The sequence below is a fragment of the Lepisosteus oculatus genome, chromosome 17 (genome assembly GCF_040954835.1).
Source record: "Lepisosteus oculatus isolate fLepOcu1 chromosome 17, fLepOcu1.hap2, whole genome shotgun sequence".
NCBI lineage: Eukaryota > Metazoa > Chordata > Actinopteri > Semionotiformes > Lepisosteidae > Lepisosteus > Lepisosteus oculatus.
Genome location: NC_090712.1, coordinates 17,151,965 through 17,177,507, shown reverse-complemented (window position 1 = coordinate 17,177,507; position 25,543 = coordinate 17,151,965). Strand labels below are relative to the sequence as shown.

General features: G+C 44.2%; 1 protein-coding gene across 9 annotated transcripts in view; it reads right to left on the bottom strand.

The window, feature by feature from the left end:
- Positions 1 to 25,543, bottom strand: part of birc6 (baculoviral IAP repeat containing 6) — a 110,977-nt gene that overhangs the window by 61,582 nt on the left and 23,852 nt on the right. For 3 of the 9 annotated variants that reach the window (XM_015362782.2, XM_069179939.1, XM_015362784.2), the window contains exons 15-48: positions 23,984 to 24,115; positions 23,681 to 23,847; positions 22,775 to 22,908; positions 22,085 to 22,246; positions 21,851 to 21,982; positions 21,410 to 21,507; positions 21,168 to 21,315; positions 20,624 to 20,757; positions 19,077 to 19,223; positions 18,495 to 18,682; positions 17,454 to 17,792; positions 17,047 to 17,146; positions 16,604 to 16,818; positions 16,056 to 16,264; positions 15,322 to 15,668; positions 14,670 to 14,889; positions 13,953 to 14,086; positions 13,700 to 13,837; positions 13,174 to 13,301; positions 12,128 to 12,259; positions 11,558 to 11,773; positions 9,835 to 10,018; positions 9,018 to 9,179; positions 7,599 to 7,732; positions 6,808 to 6,961; positions 6,590 to 6,706; positions 5,934 to 6,088; positions 3,848 to 3,974; positions 3,450 to 3,560; positions 3,111 to 3,244; positions 2,796 to 2,923; positions 975 to 1,540; positions 400 to 575; positions 15 to 111 (exon numbers count right to left, since the gene is read on the bottom strand). In XM_015362782.2, the coding sequence (XP_015218268.2) occupies positions 15 to 111; positions 400 to 575; positions 975 to 1,540; positions 2,796 to 2,923; positions 3,111 to 3,244; positions 3,450 to 3,560; positions 3,848 to 3,974; positions 5,934 to 6,088; positions 6,590 to 6,706; positions 6,808 to 6,961; positions 7,599 to 7,732; positions 9,018 to 9,179; positions 9,835 to 10,018; positions 11,558 to 11,773; positions 12,128 to 12,259; positions 13,174 to 13,301; positions 13,700 to 13,837; positions 13,953 to 14,086; positions 14,670 to 14,889; positions 15,322 to 15,668; positions 16,056 to 16,264; positions 16,604 to 16,818; positions 17,047 to 17,146; positions 17,454 to 17,792; positions 18,495 to 18,682; positions 19,077 to 19,223; positions 20,624 to 20,757; positions 21,168 to 21,315; positions 21,410 to 21,507; positions 21,851 to 21,982; positions 22,085 to 22,246; positions 22,775 to 22,908; positions 23,681 to 23,847; positions 23,984 to 24,115 (5,865 nt within the window). The remainder of the gene's footprint in view (positions 1 to 14; positions 112 to 399; positions 576 to 974; positions 1,541 to 2,795; positions 2,924 to 3,110; positions 3,245 to 3,449; positions 3,561 to 3,847; positions 3,975 to 5,933; positions 6,089 to 6,589; positions 6,707 to 6,807; positions 6,962 to 7,598; positions 7,733 to 9,017; positions 9,180 to 9,834; positions 10,019 to 11,557; positions 11,774 to 12,127; positions 12,260 to 13,173; positions 13,302 to 13,699; positions 13,838 to 13,952; positions 14,087 to 14,669; positions 14,890 to 15,321; positions 15,669 to 16,055; positions 16,265 to 16,603; positions 16,819 to 17,046; positions 17,147 to 17,453; positions 17,793 to 18,494; positions 18,683 to 19,076; positions 19,224 to 20,623; positions 20,758 to 21,167; positions 21,316 to 21,409; positions 21,508 to 21,850; positions 21,983 to 22,084; positions 22,247 to 22,774; positions 22,909 to 23,680; positions 23,848 to 23,983; positions 24,116 to 25,543) is intronic. The other 6 variants (XM_015362786.2, XM_015362788.2, XM_015362787.2 and 3 more) reach the window with 4 other exon arrangements.

Sequence of the window (25,543 nt, the reverse complement as noted above, 5' to 3'; positions counted from 1 at the left end):
TAAGCATTACATACCCATATCATGAAAAGCTTTCAAAGCCTCACTTGTATCCAAAACCCTCAGAATAAACCAGAGGAGAGGTTCTGACAGCTGGCACGTGGACAGTGACCCCTAAGGACAGAAATATCAATAATCCTACAATACCGAGCACCCAGTTTCAACACAGAGACAACAAGGGGCAAATCAGATTCATGATGAGGCAGCAAGTGAATAATTCTTCATCCAGGATGCCTTTGAAAACTTAGGTATAAGGGACAATGGCCAAAATACAGGAAAGCAGTAGTACCTTCGGCAGTAGATCAGTAAGCAGATTTTTACAGAATTATTACAGGAAGGAATGACCTTTCTTATTGAACACATGCAATGGGTCTGGGAAAAGAAGAGTGCAAAAGTCCTCACCTGTCTCCCCATGTATCCACACGCCATGTAGGTGAGAACAGGCTGCAGCATGACTTGAACAGAAGTGGCCTTCTTGCTCAGCGTGGTGAGGATGGTGAACAGCCCGTCCCCAACAGAGATGGCGTCCAGCCCACCATGGAAGTTTTCGTGCTTTGTGAGATGTAGTCCGCTGGCTCCTTAAAACACCCAGTTGTAGGCATTTAATAGAAAACAGGCTATAAAATACTTCTTCACTCTCCAATAATGCTCCCTTTAAAGTCTCTTCTAAGACAGTCATTGGTAAAAGCACAGCCACTTTGTCACATTCAAAAATTCCCTCCGGGGGAAAAAACATTTCACCATTCAGTCTCCTTTCAATTGACAGTCAATAATAATATAATGAAAATATGAATATTGTGCACCAAATAATATCGGCAAATGAGAAATGGATTCATTTTTCACAGCGCATACTTGCCTTTTGTCTATTACAAGCACAACACCCCAAGGCAGAGAAAAGCCCGAACACTTTGTCATAATGAGAGTGCGGAGGTCGATTAATAATAAGTTACCCAACAGGGGCACGCTGCCATACCCACCGATGATCATAGCCATGGCGCTGCTGTTGCACTGCCCCAGGGCCGACAGGATCTGGCTCATGATCTGCTGGTTGGCCAGCACCAAGTCGGCCACACCTGCAGCCGGGCCCTGGTGGACAGAGGCTCCCCCGCCGCCCTCCTTGCTCCCGCAGACCTTCTCCTCGTCCGAGACGCTGTCCGAGGCACTGCTGCCCACTGCCGGCATCCGGCCGCTGAACTCCCGGTCGCTGGACAGTGGCAGCTGCACCAGGATGTTGACGAGCTTCAGCAGGTCGAACATCAGCTGGTCCCGCGTCATCTCCCCGCACACGGCCTTGGCGTCGCCCGGGCGGATGATGTTGGCGAAGAGACCCCCGAAGCAGGCGCGGGCGCCCACGGAGCTGTCCGAGCCGCTGCGCGACACGACTTTGTCCGAGCACGTGATGTAGTGGTGGACCAGGAAGGTGATGGACTCGATGACGGCGGAGATGGTGCTGACTGACACGACCTCGAAGTTCTGCTCCAGAGTGAATTCAAGCAGCTTGACCTGGGCATCCAGGGGGCCCTGTCCTGACTGGAAGGGCCCTCTGAGAGAAACAAGAGCAATAGATCTTATATACACCTTATAATACCCCACTAATACAATGGCAGGTATTGTTCATGAACTAGAAACAAAGTAGGAAAAGGCTGGTTAAACGTTTATTTTGCACAAAACATCTATTTCACTTTGTCCAACACTGGGTCATGGGGAAGCCAGAGTCTATCTCAGCAAGCAAGGCAGATATAACCGAGATGGCATGCCAGTCACAACCGAAGGTTAAAAATAATTTCTCATTGAATTGGCTCAAGATATCTATTCAATGGATCCATGTGTACCTCATTTTACAAGCATACATGGAAGATTCTTCAATTTAACAAAGCTTAAAAGTTCCAAAAATACCACATCAATCAAAAACAGAGTATTAAGCCTAGTATTAAGTCACAATCAGACCACAAACGCCGCAGTTTCTAGAAAAACAGAGAATACCGTGGAAAAAGACATTTTATTTGATACAATACATTTTGATCTGGCCAGATTGGAATTAAGTCACAGAGTAAACAAAGCTTGTAAAATAAATGACTAAACCATGCACACTCAAAAACTGTTAAATCAAATAATGACAAATTGCATTAAGGAGTTATTGACTGGAAGAAAATAGGCCAGGCAATCCATTAAAATTACTAATAATCTGCAGGCTACAGATCTATACACAACTAATATTAGATTATTGAGAAAGGCAACTTAGAGAGGAATATAAATGTAAAATGAGGGCACATCTTTAAAACAGAAATTGATAACAAGCAAGTCAAAATCATCATGTACGACTGCTCAAATTATAAACCCACTGCACTTCTTTTTACAACAACAATCTATGCCAATTTGACAACATGAACAAAGGAACTAGAAATATGCCCCTTAACCACCTTAAGATAACTAACCACAATTCAGGTAGGAAGTCATATGAACTACATACAAGAGTATCTCTGTCTTTCAATAAAAAAAATTGTCGTTTTCTGTTAAGATTTCATGTACCTGTAAAACATGCCAGTTTTACACTAGTGCTACTCCTACTTGTATAAGACAAAGAGGAAGATTTAATTACGATTACTATAACCCATAATCATAACATTTCTCCTTTTTTTATCAGAACGAAGATTCTCTTTTCTGCGTTTGCTTTACTTAGTGCCGATACACCAGTGTCTATCAGGCAGGCACAATCATTAATATGACACTGGGGCATTAAACATTTAATGAAAAACAAAAACCCAAAAGTACATTCTAAGAGGTTCAAGATATCATACCTTTCAGTAGATAAAATGTGCATGAGTTTCAGGAGAAATTCGCTGAACATCTGAGGGCATGTTGAAGAAAGGTGCACTTGAAGCCTGGTAAGAAATTCTTGCATAGCTTGGGTAGCTGTGGGCCCAACCTACAATCAGACAGGCACACATTAGTGCATGAATTCTCAGTTAAAGAGCTCAGAAGTTTAGTTATGGAAGACAACTCACAATAACAGAAAAGCAGCATTCTTTACATTTCCATTCACAGATTTACAGGACAGACAATACGATTCAGTCAAGTGGCCTCATTAGAATATAAGTACAATAAACTCCAACCTGTGAGCTGTGCTGACTGGTTCCATGAGGGCTTGTCCCCGACAGGAATCTCACAAGAACATGAAGAAGATTGGGATCCGACACCATCAGCTGAGCAGTGCTTTCATGGGCACCCATTGCATTGTTTGGAACAGCTTGAATAAAAAAACACAATGTCTTGATGCATGCACAAATACAGAGGGGGGCGATTCGACTGTCCCTCACAATCTTATTTATAGCAGAATTCTTTAGCTGTGAATGACTGGAAATAAGATTAAAGTAGACAACAGATATAAACAACTAGTCTCAGTGCAAAAGAAATTGAATACGAATACTAGGGTTCTTTTTTTAAACACTCACCACTGAGCTGCATATTGGTCATGAGTGTGAGACTATGAAGCACAAGGCACCAGGTCCTTAATGAAGTGTTGGGGTACCAGGCCAGGACAGTCAAAAAGCTGGAGATAGAAGCTGTGGAACAAGCAAAAAAAAAAACGTGTCCCAGCTGATCAATGCATTATACTATATCCACAGCATCTTTAACTGTACTGACAAATACGAAAACTTAGCAGTCCTACTGAGAGGAAAAGAAAAAGGACCACTCATCTAACAACTACCTTATCAGTCTGAGACCTTGAAACCGAACCGTCTTAAGCTAAACAACTCAATCACCGTCTCGCAGTAAGATGCATAAAGGAGATCTGTTCCACAGAGCGACAGTCCTGCCCCTCCCTCATTCAGTCCTTGATCGGGCTCACCTTGATTCAGTGGGATGGTGGGCACCCTGCTGGCATTAAACAAGAAGACATCCGAGCCATTCTCTTCACTCCCTGCGGAGCCAGAGTTCATGCTCAAAGTGAGCCACAGCTGCAGCAGAGACTCCAGCTGACGAGAGAGAGGGATTCGCAGATGGTAAAAGAAAAAGTAACAGAATTTCTCCTACTGAAAATATTTTTTAGAGAAAAAGATAGTTATTGTTGCAAGTATGTTCAGTCTCCCATTGTGTTGAAGCAAAAACCGATGTGACAATGCGTTTGTTTTGTTTATCTGCTATTTATCTACTATAAAAATAAATGTCACGTACACTAGGTAAATTACTGATCGCGATCAAACCGTAGCTTCTTTATCCTTATTCTATTTTTCAGAAGTACACGCAGCTGGTGATAATCACGGGACGTGCAACCATAAATGCAGCAGCAGTCAAATCTACTCGACCGACAACCTGGATTCAGTAACCACAGGAAACTCATGTCTCATATAAACTGTATTAAGTGCTAAGCTTTCTTACGGAACCTGTGACCACAATAGTTTTATACCAGAATGATTCAACCGAGGGCATAAGCCACTGTCGCTTATGGGGAAGAAACACTGCTGGCGGAGCTGAAAACCAAGAGAAAAATCGTGAAGAGGCAGTCCTAACCTTAGATGACAGAATTAAAATTGATGAACTTGGGATGGCTAATAGCACGGAAAATTAAAAGTATTAAGATTAAGTATGTCATAGGTTGTCAATTCATTCATAAATTATACAAGGTACCTCCAGGGGCAACTGGCAACAAATAGGATGAGATTTAGATGAGTGATTGTATTAAAGCTCTAAATATTTGGGAATTTTGGAAGCCTCCCACTTGCTACAACTTAATTACTATGAACCCTTTTAACACCCCTTGAAAGAAATGCCAGAAAGGTAGTTAAAGAGGAGCAGTGGAAATATTTCTACCTGAAAGCAAAACTGATTTATGGGGTCTTTTTATTACAATCTGTCCTTATCCTCTCCAATATATTAAACATTAACTGCTGTAAATGAGTACGGAAATCCTGGAACATGCAACTTATGACTACCGTGATTATATTAGAAATTTCAAATTAGGCTGTAGATCTACAGTTTCCTTGACTTTTCCTTGAAAAAGCTGGATCTTTTTGTCTTGTAGAGGAATTACAACTCGGAAATATTAATAGGCATTTATGTAACTAAGTTATTCAAAAATTAATAATTTTGAAATTGGAATCCAGCGCTCTTTAGGGCATGTAAAATACAGTATATGTACTGTATAGTGAGAGAAACAGAACACTGGAACTATGGACACCGCCTGACTTTAATCTGGCTCTATATAGATCTTAAACTTAAATACATACAGAATGTAAAGGAGAAGCAGGTTGTTACTACAGTGCGGTAGGGGAAGCCGTCCTTCAGATGAGATGTTAAACTACTGGGTCATTAAAGATCTCAGCACTCTTCATAACGGACATCTTTGCTAAATTCCACCCTGTGTCTTAACGTAGTAGATGAGACAAGTTGTCAGTTCTGCCGAACTACTCCCTGCAGGTGTGGGGCTGCTGTCGGCATCACTGAGGGAGGTTCCACACTTCAGGGAGGGTGAAGTGGCACCATTCCTACATATAAAACCCTTCAGGATCCATCCATCCCTTTTCAAACGGATGTAACCCCCACAAACAGGGAAGCAGATAGCATCCCAGGTCCAGAATTGAATCCAGGGTCTAAGCACTCTGTGCAATGCTGACCACCACTATAGCATCCTTTGGGATGAAAAGTTTTATACAAGTGCTGGAAGGGATTACTAGACGGACTTCCACTTTGCTCTAGCAGGTTAACAAATCTCATGTGCTCCATTACAAATGATCACAAGTATCGCAGTCTCAGTGGGGTAAACCAAATATCAGTATCGGACCAGAACAATGTGTTTAGTACACCCCCAAGAATGTACCTCTCTAAAAATGCAAGCTCAGGGTTTTTCACTTGTGAAAGAGACTGCTGAGCCAAACCAAGACTGGGGGTTTTTGTATCTGCCTCCTGCGGACACCGATCGCCTGCGTGGGCCGTACCTGCACGTGATGCACCTGCAGCATGGAGAAGAGCTTGTTGAAGCAGGCGCTCAGCATGGGCACGGAGGAGGACTGCACGGCCAGCTGGCCGGCCTGGCTCGAGGCGTGCAGCCCCCTCAGCAAAGAGTCGTCCGTTCCATTGTTGGACTGAGCCACTGGGGAGGAGAACAAGTTTCACGTGATCCGTGCCGCTGCCTGCCAAGTCCAACCTTCACCTGCTGTGCACCGTTTCACAGTTTTAGTATTTTTCCCCACAGAGACTGGCTACTAGTTCGCGCAAATGTATGCATACAACTAAAAAATGTCATAAAGTCTAAACCAAAATGTACAGTTGGTTCATTTTATTTTCTTTAATTTATAATCCTTTTTTACATCAGGTTTAAAGAGCAACGGAAACCTATTTCATACAATAATACTTCATGAGACCTTTCTTCAGACTGTAGCCCGCAAAGTGACAAACCCAAGAAACAGTACAAAACAACTCCAACAACAACAAAGATACAAAGACTCACTACTGAAGCGAGCAGGATGTAACAGCCCGGCTTCGGAAAATAATCCGATAATCACTGGTGGCCGCACACGCAGCTGTCGTGGGAGGTACGCGCCATGCTGGACAAGCGAACAGAAGCCCCGAGCCCCGTGCGCGGCTGGCATACCTGCCGGGGAAGTGGAGGTCAGGGCCTGCAGCACCGAGTCGGCCTCCAGGGTGGCCATCATCTTCAGCATCAGCTCCGCCTGCTGCTCCAGGCCCACCTCCAGACGGGCGTCCAGCGCTGCCAGAAAGCACACAAGCCCTTGCTAGACACGCCTCCAGCGGCCCAGCGGCCCGCGCGGAGGAGACCGTGCCGGCGGAGACGCGCGAGAGCGCCAATACCTTGAGACACGGAGACGGACAGGCTTTGCGACCCAGGCTTCTCGGCGACCGCGGGCGGCTTGGACACGGGGATACCCACCCCTCCGATGTAAGGATTGTAGCTGTAGGTGCCGTAGTCAGCACCCCAGTAGTCATACCAGGTACTGCTTATAGGCTTTTGCAAAGAATACAGAGATATTAGTGACATTTTTAGATCTGCTGCTTTCTTTACAGCAGTTACTGTACTAGTGATGGCAGACAGGGAGGTCCCAAAGAAACGGCAACGCCATTCTTTATGAACAGCGATGTTCAGGGAGGCAGACATCCACAGTCCAACATGCTATTTACTCCTCCTTCAGACTGCAAAGTGTCAAACCAGCCACAAAATGCTGTTTTTTAATAAAGGACCAGAAAATAGGCTTAGCAGAACTGCTGACAAATTCTTAGTTATGTGTCAGCACTACTACTAAGTGGAATTGCTACAAAATTAACTAATAAGGACACTTTGAAGTTTATCCCTACAATGCATTTGTGACCAAGACCTAAACTACGGGGTGTAAATAATCATATATATAAAGTTTTACAGAAGGTTCTGTAAGGAACAAGGTAAGGAAAAGGGTCTTACAAGAAACAAAATAATTCTAACATTAGCCTAGACAAATCTTTACTTAAGGTCACAGCAGCATGAACAAGCAAGTTTCACGCATATAAAACAAGAATCCTGACTACAGTATGGCTATAATAATACCTGTAATAATTCATAATTCATGCAAAGAAGAAAAAACAATTTGAAAAAGCCATGCATACCATACCTTAAAGACTTTGGCAGCGAGGGGATCTTTTTCCAAATCAATATCTAAAGGATCAATATCAACATCCATGAGGTCTTGTAGCAAGTCAAAGTCTATGTCTTTATCTTTTTCCAAAGATGATAGAGGTGGAGCACCTTTGGATAACGAAAACAGCTTTAATATTGCCAAGCAAGCACACTTTTGCAGCACAGTAATAAGCTATTTAGGGTGTACTAGGCAATTTTAAGGCCGTAGATGTTAACACTTGTAGAGGGTTGGGAGGTCCCAGTACTGTTTATGTTCCACTTCCTGTTGCCAGTAATCTACAAGTTTTTATTCTCTACTGATTTAACAAATGCAATTTCTATTAAAAACGAGTGATTACTGATGTGAAATTATACACATTGATAACTTTTGAAGACAACTGTTAAGCAAGCCTTTTAGAATCCAGACAAATCCTGCAACTAGGCAGACTGTCTTAATTAAGGAATGCTTTTGCAACACTTTTTATACACAAAGGGAAAAAAGACTTCAGGGCCACAGGATTTCAGACAATCCCCCCATTCTCCACACAGGAATATTTTAAGCAGAACATAAAACAGTAATTAAAACAGATTGGGAAACCGTTGTTTTGTCAGAACGTTTCTCTTCGAGCAGCGCTTTACTGCCAAACATGCACTTTTTATAGTATAATAAATACCATAATTGGAAACAAAGAGTTTAAAACTCGGTGTAGGGGGTCCTGAGTGGCCAAGCGGTACAGGCGCTGGCCCAAGTGCAGTTTGAGCAAGGCATTGTGGCTTCGAGCCTGGGTCACGTCACTAGCCAATGGGGACTGGGATTCCCCAAGCAGTGGGGCACGATTGGCTGAGAGCCGCTAAGAGTAAACTGGGATTAGACAGCCGGGGCACAGAGCTCTAAACAGTGTCCCCCGAGGCCTCCCAGGGGGCCTGCAGTGCTGTCAGGAAGGAACTCGCTGCTTCACCTCCAGTCGACACTGAACCACTGCCTCCTCTTCCCCGAGTGCGGTTGTGAGATTCCTAACCTTGTGCCAATACATCCGACCATTCATAATTGCGCAGTGAGTCAAAAATAGTAACTAAAAAGCACTGTATTGATTTTTTTAAAATATACCTCATAGAATACTCAGATTTCATTAATTTGTTTAGGATGCTTGAACAGCTACATACTTTGGCCTTCAAGAAAAAAAAGTCACATCTTATTAAAACATAACAGAATTTCCTAGACACCTGACATGCTCACATGCTGCAAACGTCTAAAACTGAAACCGTAGTTGGCAAGCGCTTCAGGAAACTTGTACTTTTTGTTGAGAAAATGAAAGTAACTCCTAATCTTAAAATACTACCTATCAAACTGGTGGTGACTCCCTCGATAATTCAAATAACAAGCTATTTGGTGTGAAGGATGTCCTTGGGGTACCTGAGATGATATCCGGAGCGAGGGCCTCGTCGATCGTCTCCACCAGCGGGATGGCCGTGGGCTGCTGCAGGGAGTCGTCCGAGTCGCCCGCGGACGCCCCAGTCTCCTCCCCAATGGCCCCATCCTCCATCACCTCCACAGACACGGGGGACATCAGCTCCCCTGAGGGGCCACAACAGGATCAACATCACGGCCAAGCTACCGGGAAACTGCACAGCGCTGTGCCCTTCCCCAAGACTGCACGGCAGGGATGTCAACATTTTTTTTTACTGGGGGCCAGACAGAGAAGAAACTGTGGAGCAGCGGGCCACAGGCCAGCTCCAATAATAAAAATAAACTTGGTGGAAAAGTATTCATTTTGCCGGTGTGGCTGGAATCTCCTGCATGCAATGTCAATTTTTCATTTCCTTGGTTCCGCCATTTTCAAAAGCTTGCTGACGTTAATGTACAGAATTCAAGTTCTGAAGAGGGTAAAGAGGAGGAGAGGGGGTAGCTAATCAGGTTTGAGATGTGATTTTACGTGATGGCGGCTCCCAGTGTTCACAATAGGAACTGCACTTTTTACTTACTAATCGGGCCAAATCTAATCATAGTTCTAAATTAGCTCACGGGCCGCTTCAGAAACAGTGGCGGGTTGCAATTGGCCCACAGGCCGTAGTTTGGACACCCCTGCTGTACGGTAATGCCATTGCACAATAACTCAACATCAGTTCCACCACAGCTCAAGAGATCACAAAGAGCCGCAGAAGGAAAAGGTCCAGATCACAACGCTCAAGAAAACGGAGTGGAGTTTTAAAAGGCGTTTGGTGGGGCGTACCTGCCAGAATGTCCTGCACCATGCAGGTGAGCGAGTACTGGGCCCAGGCGCCCCCCCACGAGATGTCACCTCTGTTGAAGTCCGTTCCCACCAGCAGCAGCAGGAGCCTCTCCAGCTGCTGCTCGCTGACCACCTCACACAGGTGGATGGTGGGCCGGGTGGCGTTGGCAATCCTGGCCAGCACCTGCACAGTCACAGACAAACACACACAACACTGGGACTTGAGCCACCCTGCAGGCCTATATCAATCAACAAGGATTATTTAAATTATAAAAAGTGCAGCGCAGGAAGCCTCATACATGCAATTATTGGGACCATCACTTGTGCAATTATAGAATAATACAGAATTGTACTATATAAACATTCATTATGAAAGGTCATATACTACACTCATTTCATTTCATTTAAATGAATGAAGTGAAAGCAACCGAAACAAGCCCAAAAAATATATTAAGTATAAATGAAGCAAAATTTGAAACTGCTTCATGAAATTTACTGCACGCGATATAGGAGCTCTATTACAAAACTGAAAAGGCCAATACTGAGTCATGCACAACACAAACTATACTGCCTTCTGATCTTCATAACGGAGGGCCCACCTCTGTGTGCAGGACGTCACAACTTACAAACGTGCCACGTAACAAAACGTATGAGAGTCTGTTGTTTGTAACTTGCGACGTATTTTCCCATAAAAACAATATGATAAATGGTGGTTAGGTTCCCACTGATTAGCCTGATCCACAAAGCCAGTTCAAGCTATAATGCAGCAGAAGGTCGAAGACTGCACTCACGCCTATCATTCGTGGTGTGGGTTTTCTGGACCAGCCATGGAAAGGGCACACACTGCTTTCACTTGGAAGGCAACCAAGAAGAAAGCTGGAAGCAGGCGGTATGCCATGCCACCGCAAACAGCTCCCAAGAGCAATGACTTGTTCTCTTGTATGTATCGATTATTAAAACAACTAATGGAGATTTGTTCTTCTGTACTGATGTTTGAAAGTCAGACAACTTGAGGAGTTTTGCCTTTTGATTTGCCGATGTCTATGCGGATGCAGACCCTGCACCTGTTAGGCCATCTTTGCAACTTTTTTTTCTAATTTAAACGGTCTAATTTGATGCTATGTCAGCAGTAAAAAAAATAATAATTTTCTTTTTCCTTGCTGCACTTTAAGACATATGTTTCTTTTAGGTTTCACAAGTCTCAAAGTAAAATGAAAGTGAAACCCTTTGATAATTCATGTACAACTTGCCAACTAGAAGAAAAAGTCACATCTCACTAAGAGAAGTTTATATACATGGCAAACACCGCAATTGCTTGAACCTGCAGACAGAGGTGGCTAGATGGAGTGCCGTGTGGCCCTGCACTACACTAGTATAAAATCCTTATGCTGTGTGATCCAGGCACTGTAACCAAGACTTACAAGACGAGTTTCAGGTGGGAGCCTCACATACCAAGCCACCAGAAATTACAGTTCTAGGTAACCAGATATTAATGTTCAATTTCTCTCATTTAACCGAAATGTAAGATTTGAGAATTACTAATCAGATGGAGAGAATTAAACTACTGCAGAGAAGGAAGACTGCAAATACTTGATGCCGTGGTCGTGAAAAGTTTTGTCCCCTTTTGAGGAGACGGGTGTACATCAAGGGTCTGATACAGGGAGAGCAGCGTGAAGGCCGCGCGCCGCCTGCCCAGGGCCTCCTCAGCCAGGGGAGCGCTGACCTTGCAGACGAACAGCAAGAGATCTGCGTGGCAGGTGAAGTCCATGGAGAGCAGGAAGAGGGCCAGTTTCTGCACCACGGAGATGCAGCGCTCGTGCGCCAGGGTGAAAGGCAGAGGCTCGACCTCTGGGGACTCCTTCACTGCAGAGGCCTCGGTGTCGAGCGTGGAACGGGGCCACTCGGCAGTGCGCCGCAGCCGAATCAGGTCCTTAAAGTGCTGCAGATCACAGACACAAGGCAGCGAAACATGTCAGTGACTCGCCTCGCCTACGGCCATACTGTATTTTACTGTTTCATTATCCGATATCTCCTACTGATATCATCATAACATACAACATCATTAATATTACCGAACTTCCAGCACAGCTTGGTAAAAAAAAAATTAAGCGTTTGAAGAGGGTACCCTATAAAAATGTGTTTTAGTCTTTTCCTCCATTTTAATCAATGCAAAACAAGATGTTCCAAGAGTAATCCTCGTCATGCATGTACATGTTCATTCAGTGACTGTATAAGAGAGATGCAGAGAACAATCGCGGTAGGCCTGCGACACATTGACGAGAGTCCTGATCACCTTCGAGGTGGCTTGCTTTAGCTTCGCCTGCTCCACCAACAGTTTGTACGATGACCCCTTGTTGCTCTGGATTTTTTCTTTCTCTATTTGCTCCACTAGGGCTTTCTGTTTCGCTTTCAATAAATTTAGCTGCTGCAAAGAAAAGGGCACTATCAATATTCTGCAAAGTATCAATATTAACAGTTCCATCTCCAGTATTACGACAGTACAAGCATTTTGAAGAAATAAGTATGAGAAACAGTGCCTCTCGTCTTATTAGATGTAAAAAATGTAAACAAAATACAATTTCTGAAGATTTAAAAAATCTTCTATAGAACAAGTAGCTTTTCATTTTCTATTGAAAGGCACAAGAACAGGGGCCTCCTGAGTTACTTGACTGGAGAAAGGTGCTTGACTGAGCGCAAGATGAGGGTTTGATCACGGGTTCGAGCCTGGGTCATGTCACTAGCTGACTGTGACTGTGATTCCCCAAGTGGCAGAGACCAACTGTCAGCCGGGTAGGACTGAGGGTGGTGGTGGGGGTGGAATCAGTCGGCCAGGGTTCTCTAAGTGATGCACTGACCCTTGCAGACTCCAAGGACCTTACAGGAACACAATTCTGTCGGTGTGGGACCCACCTCTCCTGCAATGAGCACTGAATCTCGAGTACAAGGCTGTACGTCAGAGGAGCCTACCCACATTCTCTCCTTCTCGGCATCATGAATAAGAGCAATTATCACAGAACAGCACAGCCGATCAAGATGCAAGAACTCGGCAATCAAAAACGATTGATTAGCCACAGGAAAAGTGTGTGGACAGTAACCTTGTCAGGGAGTAGGGTGGGTAAACTGAAGTGATTATTGCACAAAGAGGCTGTAGATGGGAATTAGGGGTGTGACCTACATAAACCCACAAGCTGAGATGTGGAAAAAAACACCTGGTACTACAAATTTGGTGGGAATAATAAGAATAACAACTGCCAATTCTTAGTATGAAAAAATAAAATGCAGAAAAAATTCAATGCTATAGAGATCCATGCACTTGAGTGGTTTAAACCCAGACATTACCTGTTTATGATGGACGAGCTGCTTCCGGATTTTCCTTGAATATAATCGATCTAAGCTGCTGTTTCCTTTGGTTGATCTGTTTAGGCTCTGAGACTGAAGGCTGTTATTAATAAAGCTCCACTGACTTCCTGTTTGGTGGAAAAAAGAACATTTTTTAAATATAGCGGGGCAGTGCAGAACACAAAACCTTAAAGCTTTGAGGTTCATGATGTACTGTAAAACAATTAAAAAATTACATTCTAGCCAGGAACGAAACAGCGTTTCTCATCTCTCCCCAGAACGACAGTGAATAAAAGCCTTCATTTTAGACCTCAAAAAACTTTTCTAAGCATACTGTTTGCAAAAGAAAAGTGCAAAGCCTGTTCTGCCTTTTTAATAATGTAAAGGCTGAAATAATGAGGAATGCAAAATGTGCAAGAACAGGACACCAATTACCATTTACCCAGAAACCGTTCGACACTGATGCTAACACCTGGAAGAGAAGATTCATCAGAGTAGGAGCAGCAGTCCCAAAGGGAGGGGGTACCTGTTACTACTCGCTCTCTTTCTTTCCCATTGAGGTGCTTCTTGGCAGCAGCTGCTTCGTCTTCCACACTGGCCACATAGTCGAGCAGCCGAGACACAAGCATCACCACCCAGCTGATCATGGGGATGTCCAGGACTCCTGACAAGGAAGCACACACCAGCGCCCCCTGAGTGCTACGCTCATGAAGCGTGACAGCAGAATTCCAACAGCTCGTCTCCGGAACACTTCGGAGTGTCGCTTCCGTCACACCTACCTTCTGTGCGCCTTTGTGCCACAGCTTGTTGCTGGAGTGGGGACAGTAAGCTGTCCAGGAGGTTCAGCAAACCTTCCAGGACCCCACTGTTGCTGAGAGATCTTTGGCCAATGCAGGACAAAAGTATAAATACCCTAAAACACACACACAAAGGAAAAACACAAATATAGTAACAGAGACTCTTCCAGTAATGCAAACTTAAGTCGTCCATCTATAATTTAATGTCTAGACAGGAACACAAACATGATTTTCTTCCGCAAGGTGCTAAATGATAGTAAGGCTTCGTATGTATCATTTTCAGGTTCAGTTTTTAGTATATGCGGCACAAAAAGTACAATTTAGGAAGATGTCTGATAATCTGGAGCAGAGAATTCAGTGCCCTTCATAAGTAATGCGAGCAGCAGATTGGGATAACTTCACCCCTGCCATCTGTGAGAGAAGCGCTCCTCCTCCAGCAGGGCACAGTGGCACAGGGAGCTGAGGAAGTGGCAACTGACGAAGGGTTGTGGCAGGTTAGCACGTTCCCAGCTCAGGAGCCTGACACTTCCCGGGAGCTTGTGCATGGTGAACCGAGGAAAACCTGGCCAAGCCACACCAATAGCATTGCAGAAATACTGCACAACTGATCATCTCCATCGGACGTAGTGTCACAGATCTGCATTCAACTACAAGTCGGTTTCTTTCCTTTCATGGCAAGAAGACAAATTCATAACACACCTGTCCTGAGGGAAGATGAGGAGCTGCTCGGAGTTGTAAAGCTCCTGCAAAACGTTGGAGAGGAACTGGCCCCACCACCGCTCCCCTCCACAGAGCTGCACCAGCAGCAGCCCAGCATGGAGGCGGATCTTTGGGGTGCCGCTGATACACAGGTGCTTGAAGAGCTCCTCGCAGGCCTGGGCGTGGAATGTACTCTGAAGGACTGATGGGACCGAGTGACCTGAGGCAAAGGGAGGACAGAGAGCGTTTCAGTCAAGTTTCTCGTGAGTTCCAGACAGAAACAAGAGAGATCTGCACGGCGCTTAAGACTAACAAAATTCCCTGAAGAAAAACAATTATTTTTACCAGATTTAATATGCCAAAGAAAAGCCCTTCACTTAAAGATGAGGTAATTAAAATTCACTCAACCCAGAATGCTGTGAGCTAAAAAGTGAAAATAATACAAAAATATTTAAATATTTTCAACTAAATAGGCTTAAGAATATTATTTAAGGCACCTGAAGACCTGGAGGCAGAAATGTCTGGTGAAAGTAATTCTAATTCAATTAAATTTTGTATAATTATTTTCATGTACAAGAAATGTATCCACATCCTAGCTTCATGTCCTTTAACGCACACGCAGACTCGAACTCCGAGACCTAAACCCCCTCACCATTGGAGGTGTGCAGCAGGCTGAGCAGGGTGTCAAGCAGGTACCGGATGATGGTGCGCAGCTGCTCTGTGGAGGAGTTCTGGATGAGCTCTTTGGGATCGTAGGCCTCGGGAAGCACCTTTCTGCTGGCACCGAGAGAGACCCGCAGCCTCTGAACCGCGTGGTGCGCCAGGTTCAGTTGCAGCTGCAGCTGAATACAGTCCTGATACGCCGAGAACACACGCGTGTCTTCCTCCACTGCCTTGTCGGGCTTCCGTAGGAAGTACTGGGCATTATTGGCACTGTTCAGTGGGGGCAGATCAATAATCTGCAACAAGGTCTCCAGCCTGTGACAGGCTAGATTATACCTAATTGGACAAACAAAACATGTGAGCCACCTATACTGATTTTTACATTTCCAAAGAAAAGGCTATAACAACTTGCGGGTAATACTACACAGCCACTACATTGTAAAAAACAGATTTTTCCAAGAACGTCAAACATAAGATGTTATAATTAAAAAGAAAAATCTTAAAGACATCTACAACTTCAGTTTGTCTGCTTAGACTTGTCTTCTTACTATCTTACAAAGAAAAATCACTAAAATGGAATGCATTACATCCAACAACAACCGCCTCATGGTTTGATAGACTATTCATATCTAAACACCTAAGCAACTGTAATCGCCTCATTATTTGAAAACAATATGAAAAATGAGTATACTAGACTAAAGAACCCCTGTCTTCTTCACTTACCTGCACTGTATGTCTTCCTGCAGTGCCACCATCATTGCCAGGTGTTGATCAACATCTGGCTGACTGGCAGAGTCATTCTCGCCTCTTAAAGGATCATGCATTAACTTGAGCTCGCTCTCCCATGGCAAGATATATGTGTGCCCATAGTAAAAGCCCAGAGGGATCTTTGCTCTTGCGTTGGTGCTGCCGTATCGACCAATAACAGTGATCTGGAAGAAACACCAGTCTGAAGTCAAAACCCAAAGCTCTCATTTTTATGCTTCGACTGTATATTTTCTACTTCGTTACATCCTGATTTTTTAAAGTAAAATGAATAATTACTGAGAGGGATCTGTAAAATTCCAAAGCTGTCATGTGTACTTATTTTTTAATACCATGGCAAACATGCCAGTCCAGTCTTCTTACGGGTTAACATTTGCCAGATCGGTGTCTGTAATCCCCCAAAAACCATTGTCCCAAATCCGAACACCACAGCATCCTGCAGTCTTGCCACCAAAACTTTACACTGACACATTCTACACATTGATCCTAGAGGGACAGACGCGCACCTTCATGAACCTGCAGACCGGAGGAGGCAACAGATCGTGCAAAATAAGTGAATGTGTGCTGATGTCAGTAGCCACCACAAGACGCCTCCCATCCACTTCCTCTCCCAGAGTCCAGATGTCGATGGACAAGGAAGCCAAGTCTCCACAAGTGGGGATTAGAACATCGGTGAGGAGGACAGGTCTGCCAAAATCTAATGTCACAAACCGCCGAGCACCTGCAGGCAGTCAGAAGAACATACACAGCTTAGAATCCATCCATCAACAGCAGAACTGGCGGCATTCCTTATTAGTGTGTTTTGCTTTACAGGGGACACAGTAACTGCAGACAGACTACAATGATAATGGCAACAATGACGAGGGATCAGATGATCCCCTCTCTTTTCACATACAACCATGAAGCACTGAGAACAACAAGAGAAGGTCATGACCTTCTTGGCATTTACCAGAGTGCATCCTCTCTATGATGATGGACTGGTGGGGAGGAGGCTGGAGAAAGTGAGAGGCGTGGGAGATCGCAAGTGCCAAGCCACTCCCAATAGGGCTCTGGGGAATCAAGCAAACATTTCATTATTAGACAAAGGATTCATAAAACGAAGAAGTCTTAAAACCACAATAAGTTACTTTACAATGAATGTAAAAAGTAAAGGCCAAACTGCCTTTAAACCAAAATTTGCTTGAGATGTACAGGCTTCTAAAATCATTTGTCTCTATTAAGAAGAACATCGCGAAAATGGCCAAACCCGTCACCAAGATTTAACTGACAAAGAGCTTCGCCTGACCTACAGAATGTGTTCGCTGCTTTAACGCGAGAAGCTCAGGAGCGGGTCCTGACCCGCGGGGCGGCACTGACCGGCTTGGCCTTGTGCGCGCTCTTGTTGTGCGCGGCCAGGCTGACGGGCGGCGGGTCGATGACCGAGCCGGGGAAGAGCTGCGCCAGCTCCACGCTGATGGCGGCGGACACGGCCTCGTTGGGGGGCGTGAGGGGCGGCGTCATGAACAGGGGGGTGGTTTTGGGGGTGGGCGGGATGACGTCCGAGGGGTGGATGAAGAAGCCGGGGGCGGTGCTGGGAGGCACGGAGTTGTGGATCGGCCCCACCGCGGATGCCGCCGCGGCCGCCGCCGACGTGGTCTGGTGGAGCTTCGCCTCCAGCTTGGCTTTCTGCGGGAGACCAGAGGGGTGACGAGCCTGCTGCCAGCACCAACACAACACACGCACAGCGTCAGCACATGGGAGCTAGGCTGCTGGGCGTTACATGGCTGTGAGGTAGCACTGAGGGGATGAATAAATGTCTCAACTTTCAAAGAAAACAACTACAGCTACGGCTGTAAACAAAACTACAGCTACTTCAGCTTGAAATGAAGTGTTCCTTTCACACACTTCAAAATTCCTTTGGTCACTTCTAAGCACGGTTAAAAAACACTCTACAAACACCTGTAAAGTCACTTTTATCTTGTTTCTCTAAAAACTTCTTCCAATTCAGGGTTGCAGGGTGGCTGGAGTCTATCCTATCAAATAACGGCCACATCGCAGGGAACATGCTGGGCGGGACGCCAGTCCATCACAGGGCACACACACCGACACAAATACACATGCACTCTCACCAGGGCCAGATCTCCCAGAAGCCGATTAACCTACCAGTATGTCTTTGGACTGCTGGAGGAAACCCACATGAACACAGGAAGAACATACAAACTCCATGCAGTTAGCATCCCCAGGTCCAGACCTGAGCCCAGAGCTACAAGGCAGCAATGCTATGACTGCTCTACAGTCATGTTCAGATGTTGCCCACTGTGAAAGTGAGGCCATTCACCATGCGAGCAAGCAGCAATCTCCTCGTTCCGGGCTCACAGCTGAAGCATGGGTGAGTGTGAGAGAGCGGGGGAGCCCAACCTGCTGCTGCAGCTTGAGGAGCTGCTGCTGTTTCTCCTGCAGGACCTGCAGCTGCTGCTCCGCCGACACCATGGCGTGAGAGAGGGACTGCAGCGCCACCTGGGCCGCCGAGCTGAGAGCCGTCGAGGCCTCGCCCACCGTCCCAGCCGAGAGACCCCCCACTGTCGGGGTCACCCCGAATGTACTCACTGCAAGACAGAGCAACACGCTACTCAGAGCACAGCACTCAAACCACCCCACCTTCTTTGAAAGAAACATTTTAACTAAATAGGCTTAAGAATAAATAAATTTTTTTTTTTGGTTTATCTCAAACACTTCCTAAAAATACAAGACACATTTTTTTTAACTGATACTCCCTGAATTGCATAAACAAAGAAGATTTTTGTTTTGTTGAAACTGTGAAACATTTTCTGGTAAGCACAATAAGTGTACAACCTCCTTCTGAGATTTCTTTACACAAGACAGGAAGGCGATATCCAATAAAGAGCAATACTCTGGAAATAAGGTGAGGATGCATCATCAAACATTCATCAAGCAAAAAAAGCACTGGAAAGTAATGAATTAAGGAAAAAGGGTATATACCGGTAAACATACTTGCATCATCCCTTTCCACCCTAGTACCGTCACTAGTGGAAACGCAAGTAAAGTGGAGAGGCTCGACTTCGAGGAGACCTGTTAGGGCAGTGAAGCTCCCCTCCGCAGCTGCACAGCTGCTAACTTTACCAGTCCCTGCAAAGCACAGACAGTTAAGGCCCAGACCGCGGCAGCCATCGCAACGCAGAGCCCGAGCGGAGCACAAGGGCGGCAAAACCGCAACCGCTACTTATTGGGTCCCTTGTATCCGCTGTCATTTCCACCCAGACTTCTGAAAGGTAAACAGATGACATCCTAAAAGGCTCTACAGCACTGAAACTGCTGACAGCCTTAGGACGCCTCAACACAAGAACATAAGAAAAGATGAGAACAGGTCCCTGTGTCCATCAGGGCTCCTCCAGGACCTGCACACTGAATGAATACATCACATATCTAAAATACACAGGGTCACCCCCTCCACTAATGTTCTAATAATATTTATCAAGCACATATTTCTAACTATGTTACTGCATTTTAATCACTGAGTGTAACTTGATTTAACTACTAGGATATACCTTATCGATCCCCAATAAAACTCTGAAGACCTCAATCAGATCCTCCCTCAAGGCTCAGGGAGGGTCTTTTTTGCGCTCTTTGAACTTTTTCCAGTTTTTTTTTAAATATCTTCCTTTTACAAAATAGAGAACAGATTTGTGAGATTTCAATTTTCCTGTAGCAACCTGTCTTGGTTGTAAGCCACTACACCAAGCTTTGCAAATTCTGAAATCCTGAGTCATTTTTCACACAAAGATTGACTGGTAGAGAACCTTGTGAAAGGTCTTCCGAAATTGTTTCCGAGAGCACTACAAGGCACTTGAGTTACATCTCATAAATTATAATATCATTTATAGTCACTGGCCATTATTCACATGTGTTAGCAGGGATCTGGCAACCATTCTTAGCCTCCTGGAAACAGTCACCTAACTTTATAAAACCCAAGTTAGTTAAATTTTACTCAGTTTACATAAGGACATTTTATTGGAATGTGATATTTAGGCTTCCCTATTCAATTAGGAATGCTCTGGAATATCAGTTTCTCAATTAAGGAACACCACTGCAACTACTATACAGATGTTCGTAAGTCATGGCATGCAGTAAGGTCTTAAAGTGTTAAAGTCTTCACTCATTGACAGTGACAGGTCACATATGAAACTTGGTGGGCTGCAGGCCTCTTGGAACAGGAGTGAGTATCACCGGTCTGTTTCAACGAGTCAAAATGTAGTTTATGCAGAGAGCCTCTGGAGCTGCTAAAAGGGACGAAATCCTACTTCTCAGTGCTGTGCGCTGAATATCCACCCAAAGAAACATGATTTAGTTGGACATGTTTTTGAGTTTCACAGTGTACTGCTTGTAAACTACAGATTAGCACCACGTGTGCCAACAGCGGGGGGTCGGTGCAGTCACAGTGAAACAGAACTGTGGGGTCGCTGTGGGCACGAGAGGAACAGCAACGCTACTGCTGTTCTCTAAGGGTAAATCAGAATAATATGACATACCTGAGAGTACATCTGACAAGTCAATCTCATCTGACTGGACACCAATGCTGCTATTGAAGGCATTCTTGCAGGATGAGCCACTAACTTCCAAGTCAAACAGAACTGGATCAAATGGCGAACTGTACAAGCCATATCTGAAAAACAAAAAAAACGCTTTCACAACAGCCCGTGTTAAAACGTTTGGTGGTAAATCATACATCAGAATAAGTTTAGGGCTAGTATGATGAGTATTCTGCTATGTTATACCATTTTCCATTGATATCAAGTTGTTTCTTATGTTAAAACTATTTAAGAGCAGTTTTAGCCATTAGCTTTTTCACATCTGAGAAGCATTCATATAGAATGTGAGAAACATTCATTGTTTTCATTTGTAATAACTTTTCACAGTGTCTGTCACTTGGAGGATATGCCTAACAATGTGCCAATTAAGGCAAAAACACATTCTGATTTAATGTGTGTAGATTTTCTATAGGCACAGTGGGTACCACTGGAATGCATTTCCAGTTCTCGTGGTCCAACAGGAAGACAGAAAGGAGACACTGACCTAGTCTGGAGTAAAGCTTCTAGAGGCGTCAGTCTGTCCTGGAGCTGTCTGGACACAGCAGTGAGGAGGGAGGCGCAGGCTGTGCTGCAGCCAGCCAGGTCCTCATCCTTCACGTAGTTCAGCAGCACAAAATACCAGAAGACCGACCCTGGGACACACAAGTACACTCCAGTTAGTGCCGGCAGCTTTCCCTCTGTGAGAGCAACACCCTTTCACATTGCTGAAGACAAGCAGGTACATACCACCAGTTGCTGCTGCTGGCAAGTAAGGCATATTGTCCAGCAAAGCCTTCAGCAGAGCAGACCCAAATCCTTGCTGGCTTGGCTCACCCTTTCCATTGCTGTGACAATAATAAAATAAATTGCCTTGTGAAGTACCGGCCCTAGAAATTGTTTTTTTTTTAAAAAAAGCCTTGCAAGGCACAGAGATACTTTGTTTAATCTTAAGACTGAATGTCTTGCTGATGTGCATCAACTTGTACAGACAGAATCACATTCATTCTCCTTCTCTTTTCTGAAACCACTTATCCAAAATGATATGAAAGATCCATTGGCTGACAAACAATACTGCTCCTACAGAATAAGAAGTCTCAAACTTGAAATGGGAGTAAAAAGTCCACCGAACATGTCCAGCACTATACTGGGTAGAAAAAGAATATTAAAAGCAGCAAACTCCCATTTTACCTTATACATAGTGCAAGGAACCGGGCACACTTGTGAGCTATACTTCGACCAGCTTCAAAGAAGCAAACTCGTACAATGTCTGTGAGTCGTTTTCTTGTTTTTGTCAGCAGTCCTTCTTTTCCTTGACTCAGACTAAAGGAACAAACAAAAAAACAACATAAAATCAAGTCAGTTTGTCCCGGGTCAAGATCCTGACAAAAGGCATTGCTGAAAATCATGAAGATTCACCCTCACCTGCATGGCCCATTTGAATAGACTCCAGCCAGCCAGCAGAGTATGTCTAAAACCAGACTGAGAGAGTGCTCTGTGGCTGGGCTCTCCCCCGGCTTCCTGCACAGGCTGTTCAGGAGCTTCTCATGGAACTCGGGGAACTGCAGCATAGCGCACCTCTGAACTCTGGAAGAGAAGAGTAACACCGAGGCTTCACGTGGAGCAAACAAAGTCCCACTTAAGAAATAAAGACTGAACCGGGCTGACTGGATATTTTCACAACACTTATTTTTTGTCACGTGATGACCCCTCAAACTCATTTTTGGTTAGTTCTATCAGGCTGCTACTTCAGGCGTGTGGCTCTTCATTTCATATCACAGCCAAACACTATTTTGCCTTATCAATCCCCCAACAGTACAGGTGACTGTGATCACCAGTTTCAGTCCTATATGCTATAGCTGTACACAGTTGCCCATTTATTTCCAGCAGCAGGTGAATGACATGTTTGAATGACAATATTCTTCTCAACAGAACAGAGCTGTACAAAGTTCACAATAATCACAATTGTGGTTTTTTACATATTTATGGTAAATAATGATAAAAATGTCATTCTGTACTCAAAACAGCAATGATTGTTTTGCAAACACAGGGATCTAGTCGAGATGCAGATACTGCTAACTGCATTTAAACTTTAGCAGTGTAAAGCATGCTTACCTTTCCTTGGGTATGGATGTTTTCTTAAATCTCCGGATAGTGACAGAGACCTCCTGCAGTAAATCACAGCCTCGAAGGTTATCGGGTTTTTTAGCAGTTGGGTTGGGTTCTGTTTTTGAGGTGGATGCCTTTTCCTAGATCAAGCACAAGGAAATGTTAGCAATGTTATATGTATGTATACCGTGTATTCAAATTTCAGAGGCTGCCAATTATGAAGACCTACTGAACCATTAGAAAATTAAGAACAATTCCATAATACACCTCAACTCTTCAGCCAAACTGAATAATTAGGAATTACAAACAAACAGAATTACACCATCCTATTTATACAGAATGACCTGCCAGCCTGTCACCTGACCAGCTGGAGGAAGACTATTGGTCAGATGACCTCTGAACCTAGCAGCCAGCTAGATCATCGTCTGCTGCGTTGAAAGTGAGCAGAGTCTCCGTCACGTGCTGCACCAGAGGGAGAGGTCAAGCTCGTAAACACTTTTGGAAAAAGATTTGTACGCAACAGTCAGTAAGCAGCTGAGCTGCCTTGTGACATATAGAGAAGGCTCTAAGAAAGTATAGTTAGACGCTTAAAGATTTGATTCAGCTTTCCACACAGCAAATAACACACCCTGTTTTCCCTCTCAGCTCCCCCTGTGCTTCTGTTCCCTGAAACCTATTTAAATATCCTTGTATAGCACCTACCTCTCCCCCCAGTACGCCACACGATTAAATAAGCCAAATGGGATTGTGCTATTCAAAGGGCAGATGGTAGCAAAAGGGGAACGACAAATGTAAAATTTAATCAAACAGTCCATGTGAAGAAGCACACCAAAGACTCTCTTAACTTATCTCCTTATTGATGTGTGACACTAAGAGACTAACAGAACTGAACACAACAGAGACAGCACATACCTTGCTAGCCTGGGCTCTCTGCAGAAGTGATGAAAGGGAGTGGGTTTTGCTGCTCTGTGGTTTGGCTGCTGGCATTCTCACAACTGGCCTGGTACTTTCCTCTGCTCCTTTGTCACTCACAGCTTTGATGTGGACCAAAAACGAGCGATACTTTCCCCCTGCCATACCTGAAAGATAAGGGAAGGAAGTCAGTGCATTACAAAATTCATTTGAATAAATGGCCCCCAGAAATATTCAGAGTACTTTTAAAACAACAAAGACTTGCCACTACATTTCATGGGTATTTTCTCTAAGTCCCCTTACCTTTTACCAGCTTTGGACTTGTTAAACTTAACATGCCAGCATGCCCAGAAAGGTCCAGGCCACTGGCTAACCACACTGGACCACACAGGATGTCTTCCTTGTGATCCTCCAAAAATGAGCAGAGTCTTGAACCTAAGAAATGAAAAGATCAGGTTATCAAAATACCAAATGGAGTTTTGATAGGTCTCAGTTGTACAGCAAGATGTTTTTCAATTAGTAATATGACAGACACCATCTTCCTTTCACAAAAGCAAGAGAAAAGAACTGAAATGCCAATGAAAAGGAGAAGCCATCTCTTCAAGGGCCATCTCTGCAGCACACAGTGATGCCCTGTGATACCTGACCACTCCAGATAGGCAGGACTGCAAAGAGTAAACAAAATTCTCTGCTAAGATGAAGCTAGTGCAGTGGACAGAGTGAGCGAGGGTGAAACACGTACAGCTGCTTCCAAAGATACACGTTGCGGAGTCAAAATCATGCGGATCAATAAAAGCAAGAAAACCTGACTGATCCCAAGTGGGACTATTAAAAAAATAAAACTGCTACCATTAAGACAATGACATCAACCTTTTTAGCAAATTATTTCACATTGGTTTCTGCAGGAATGTCGGCAGGGAGTCCCACTCCGTGAGACAATATTTCAACAAGTAGAGATATTTAATAAACATTTAAGAGACACGCCTTTAGGCTGATTCCTGCATGTGGAGAAAAACTGCAGATCATGAAGGTGCACAACGGTCTGTAGAACTTGTTTTAAGCTTCTACTGTACTCTTCTTGAAAAAGAGAAAGAGTTCATAATAGTATTTGGATACATTTTGCTGTACTGTAAGACTTGAATGTACCAACTTGGAACCTAGATAAGAACCTGGCTAGCTTTATTTTGAAGTACTGCTCCATAAATATGCATTTGTCTTTACATTTATATTTTTCTGCATACAGAATATGAAAGTACAAGAGTTATTTTAATATAAAGGCTGCATGTTTTAAATCAGGTACCTAAACGCAGGTACATAGCAATTTAAAACATGTACTTCACCTTTTATAAAACCTAAAATACAGCTGCAATGCATTAAATCTGTGACTTAATTACATGGTGACAGCTTTAAGCTAAGGATAGATGCACAATTATCTTGTCAAAGTATGCAGTCCCAATTTCTCAGTTATTAAATCTCACATTACACAATTACACGTTTTCGAATTAAGCACAAAATCGTGAACTTTGTGAAAGTCGCCATTCAAGCTCCCATGAATTGTCATGTGGTGTGAACCTTCCTGCTCACTAGTCTCCATAATGAATAATGTACTGTAATGTATGAGCTTATAAATACAGGTTGCGCAGCAGACGTTACACTGCAGAAATGCTCCAACGTGATCTGCATGCAGAGTTAACAAGTAGTATTTGTCTGCAAAACTGTCTCAATATCAAAAGCAATATTTCTATTGGATTAAAAGAGCTGCTTGTTTAAAATGTGATAGGGCCGCACACGTCACTGGAGATTTTGTGATGTAAATTGGAGGTTTTACGAGTTACTGTTATTATGGTTTAAAATGCACTCATC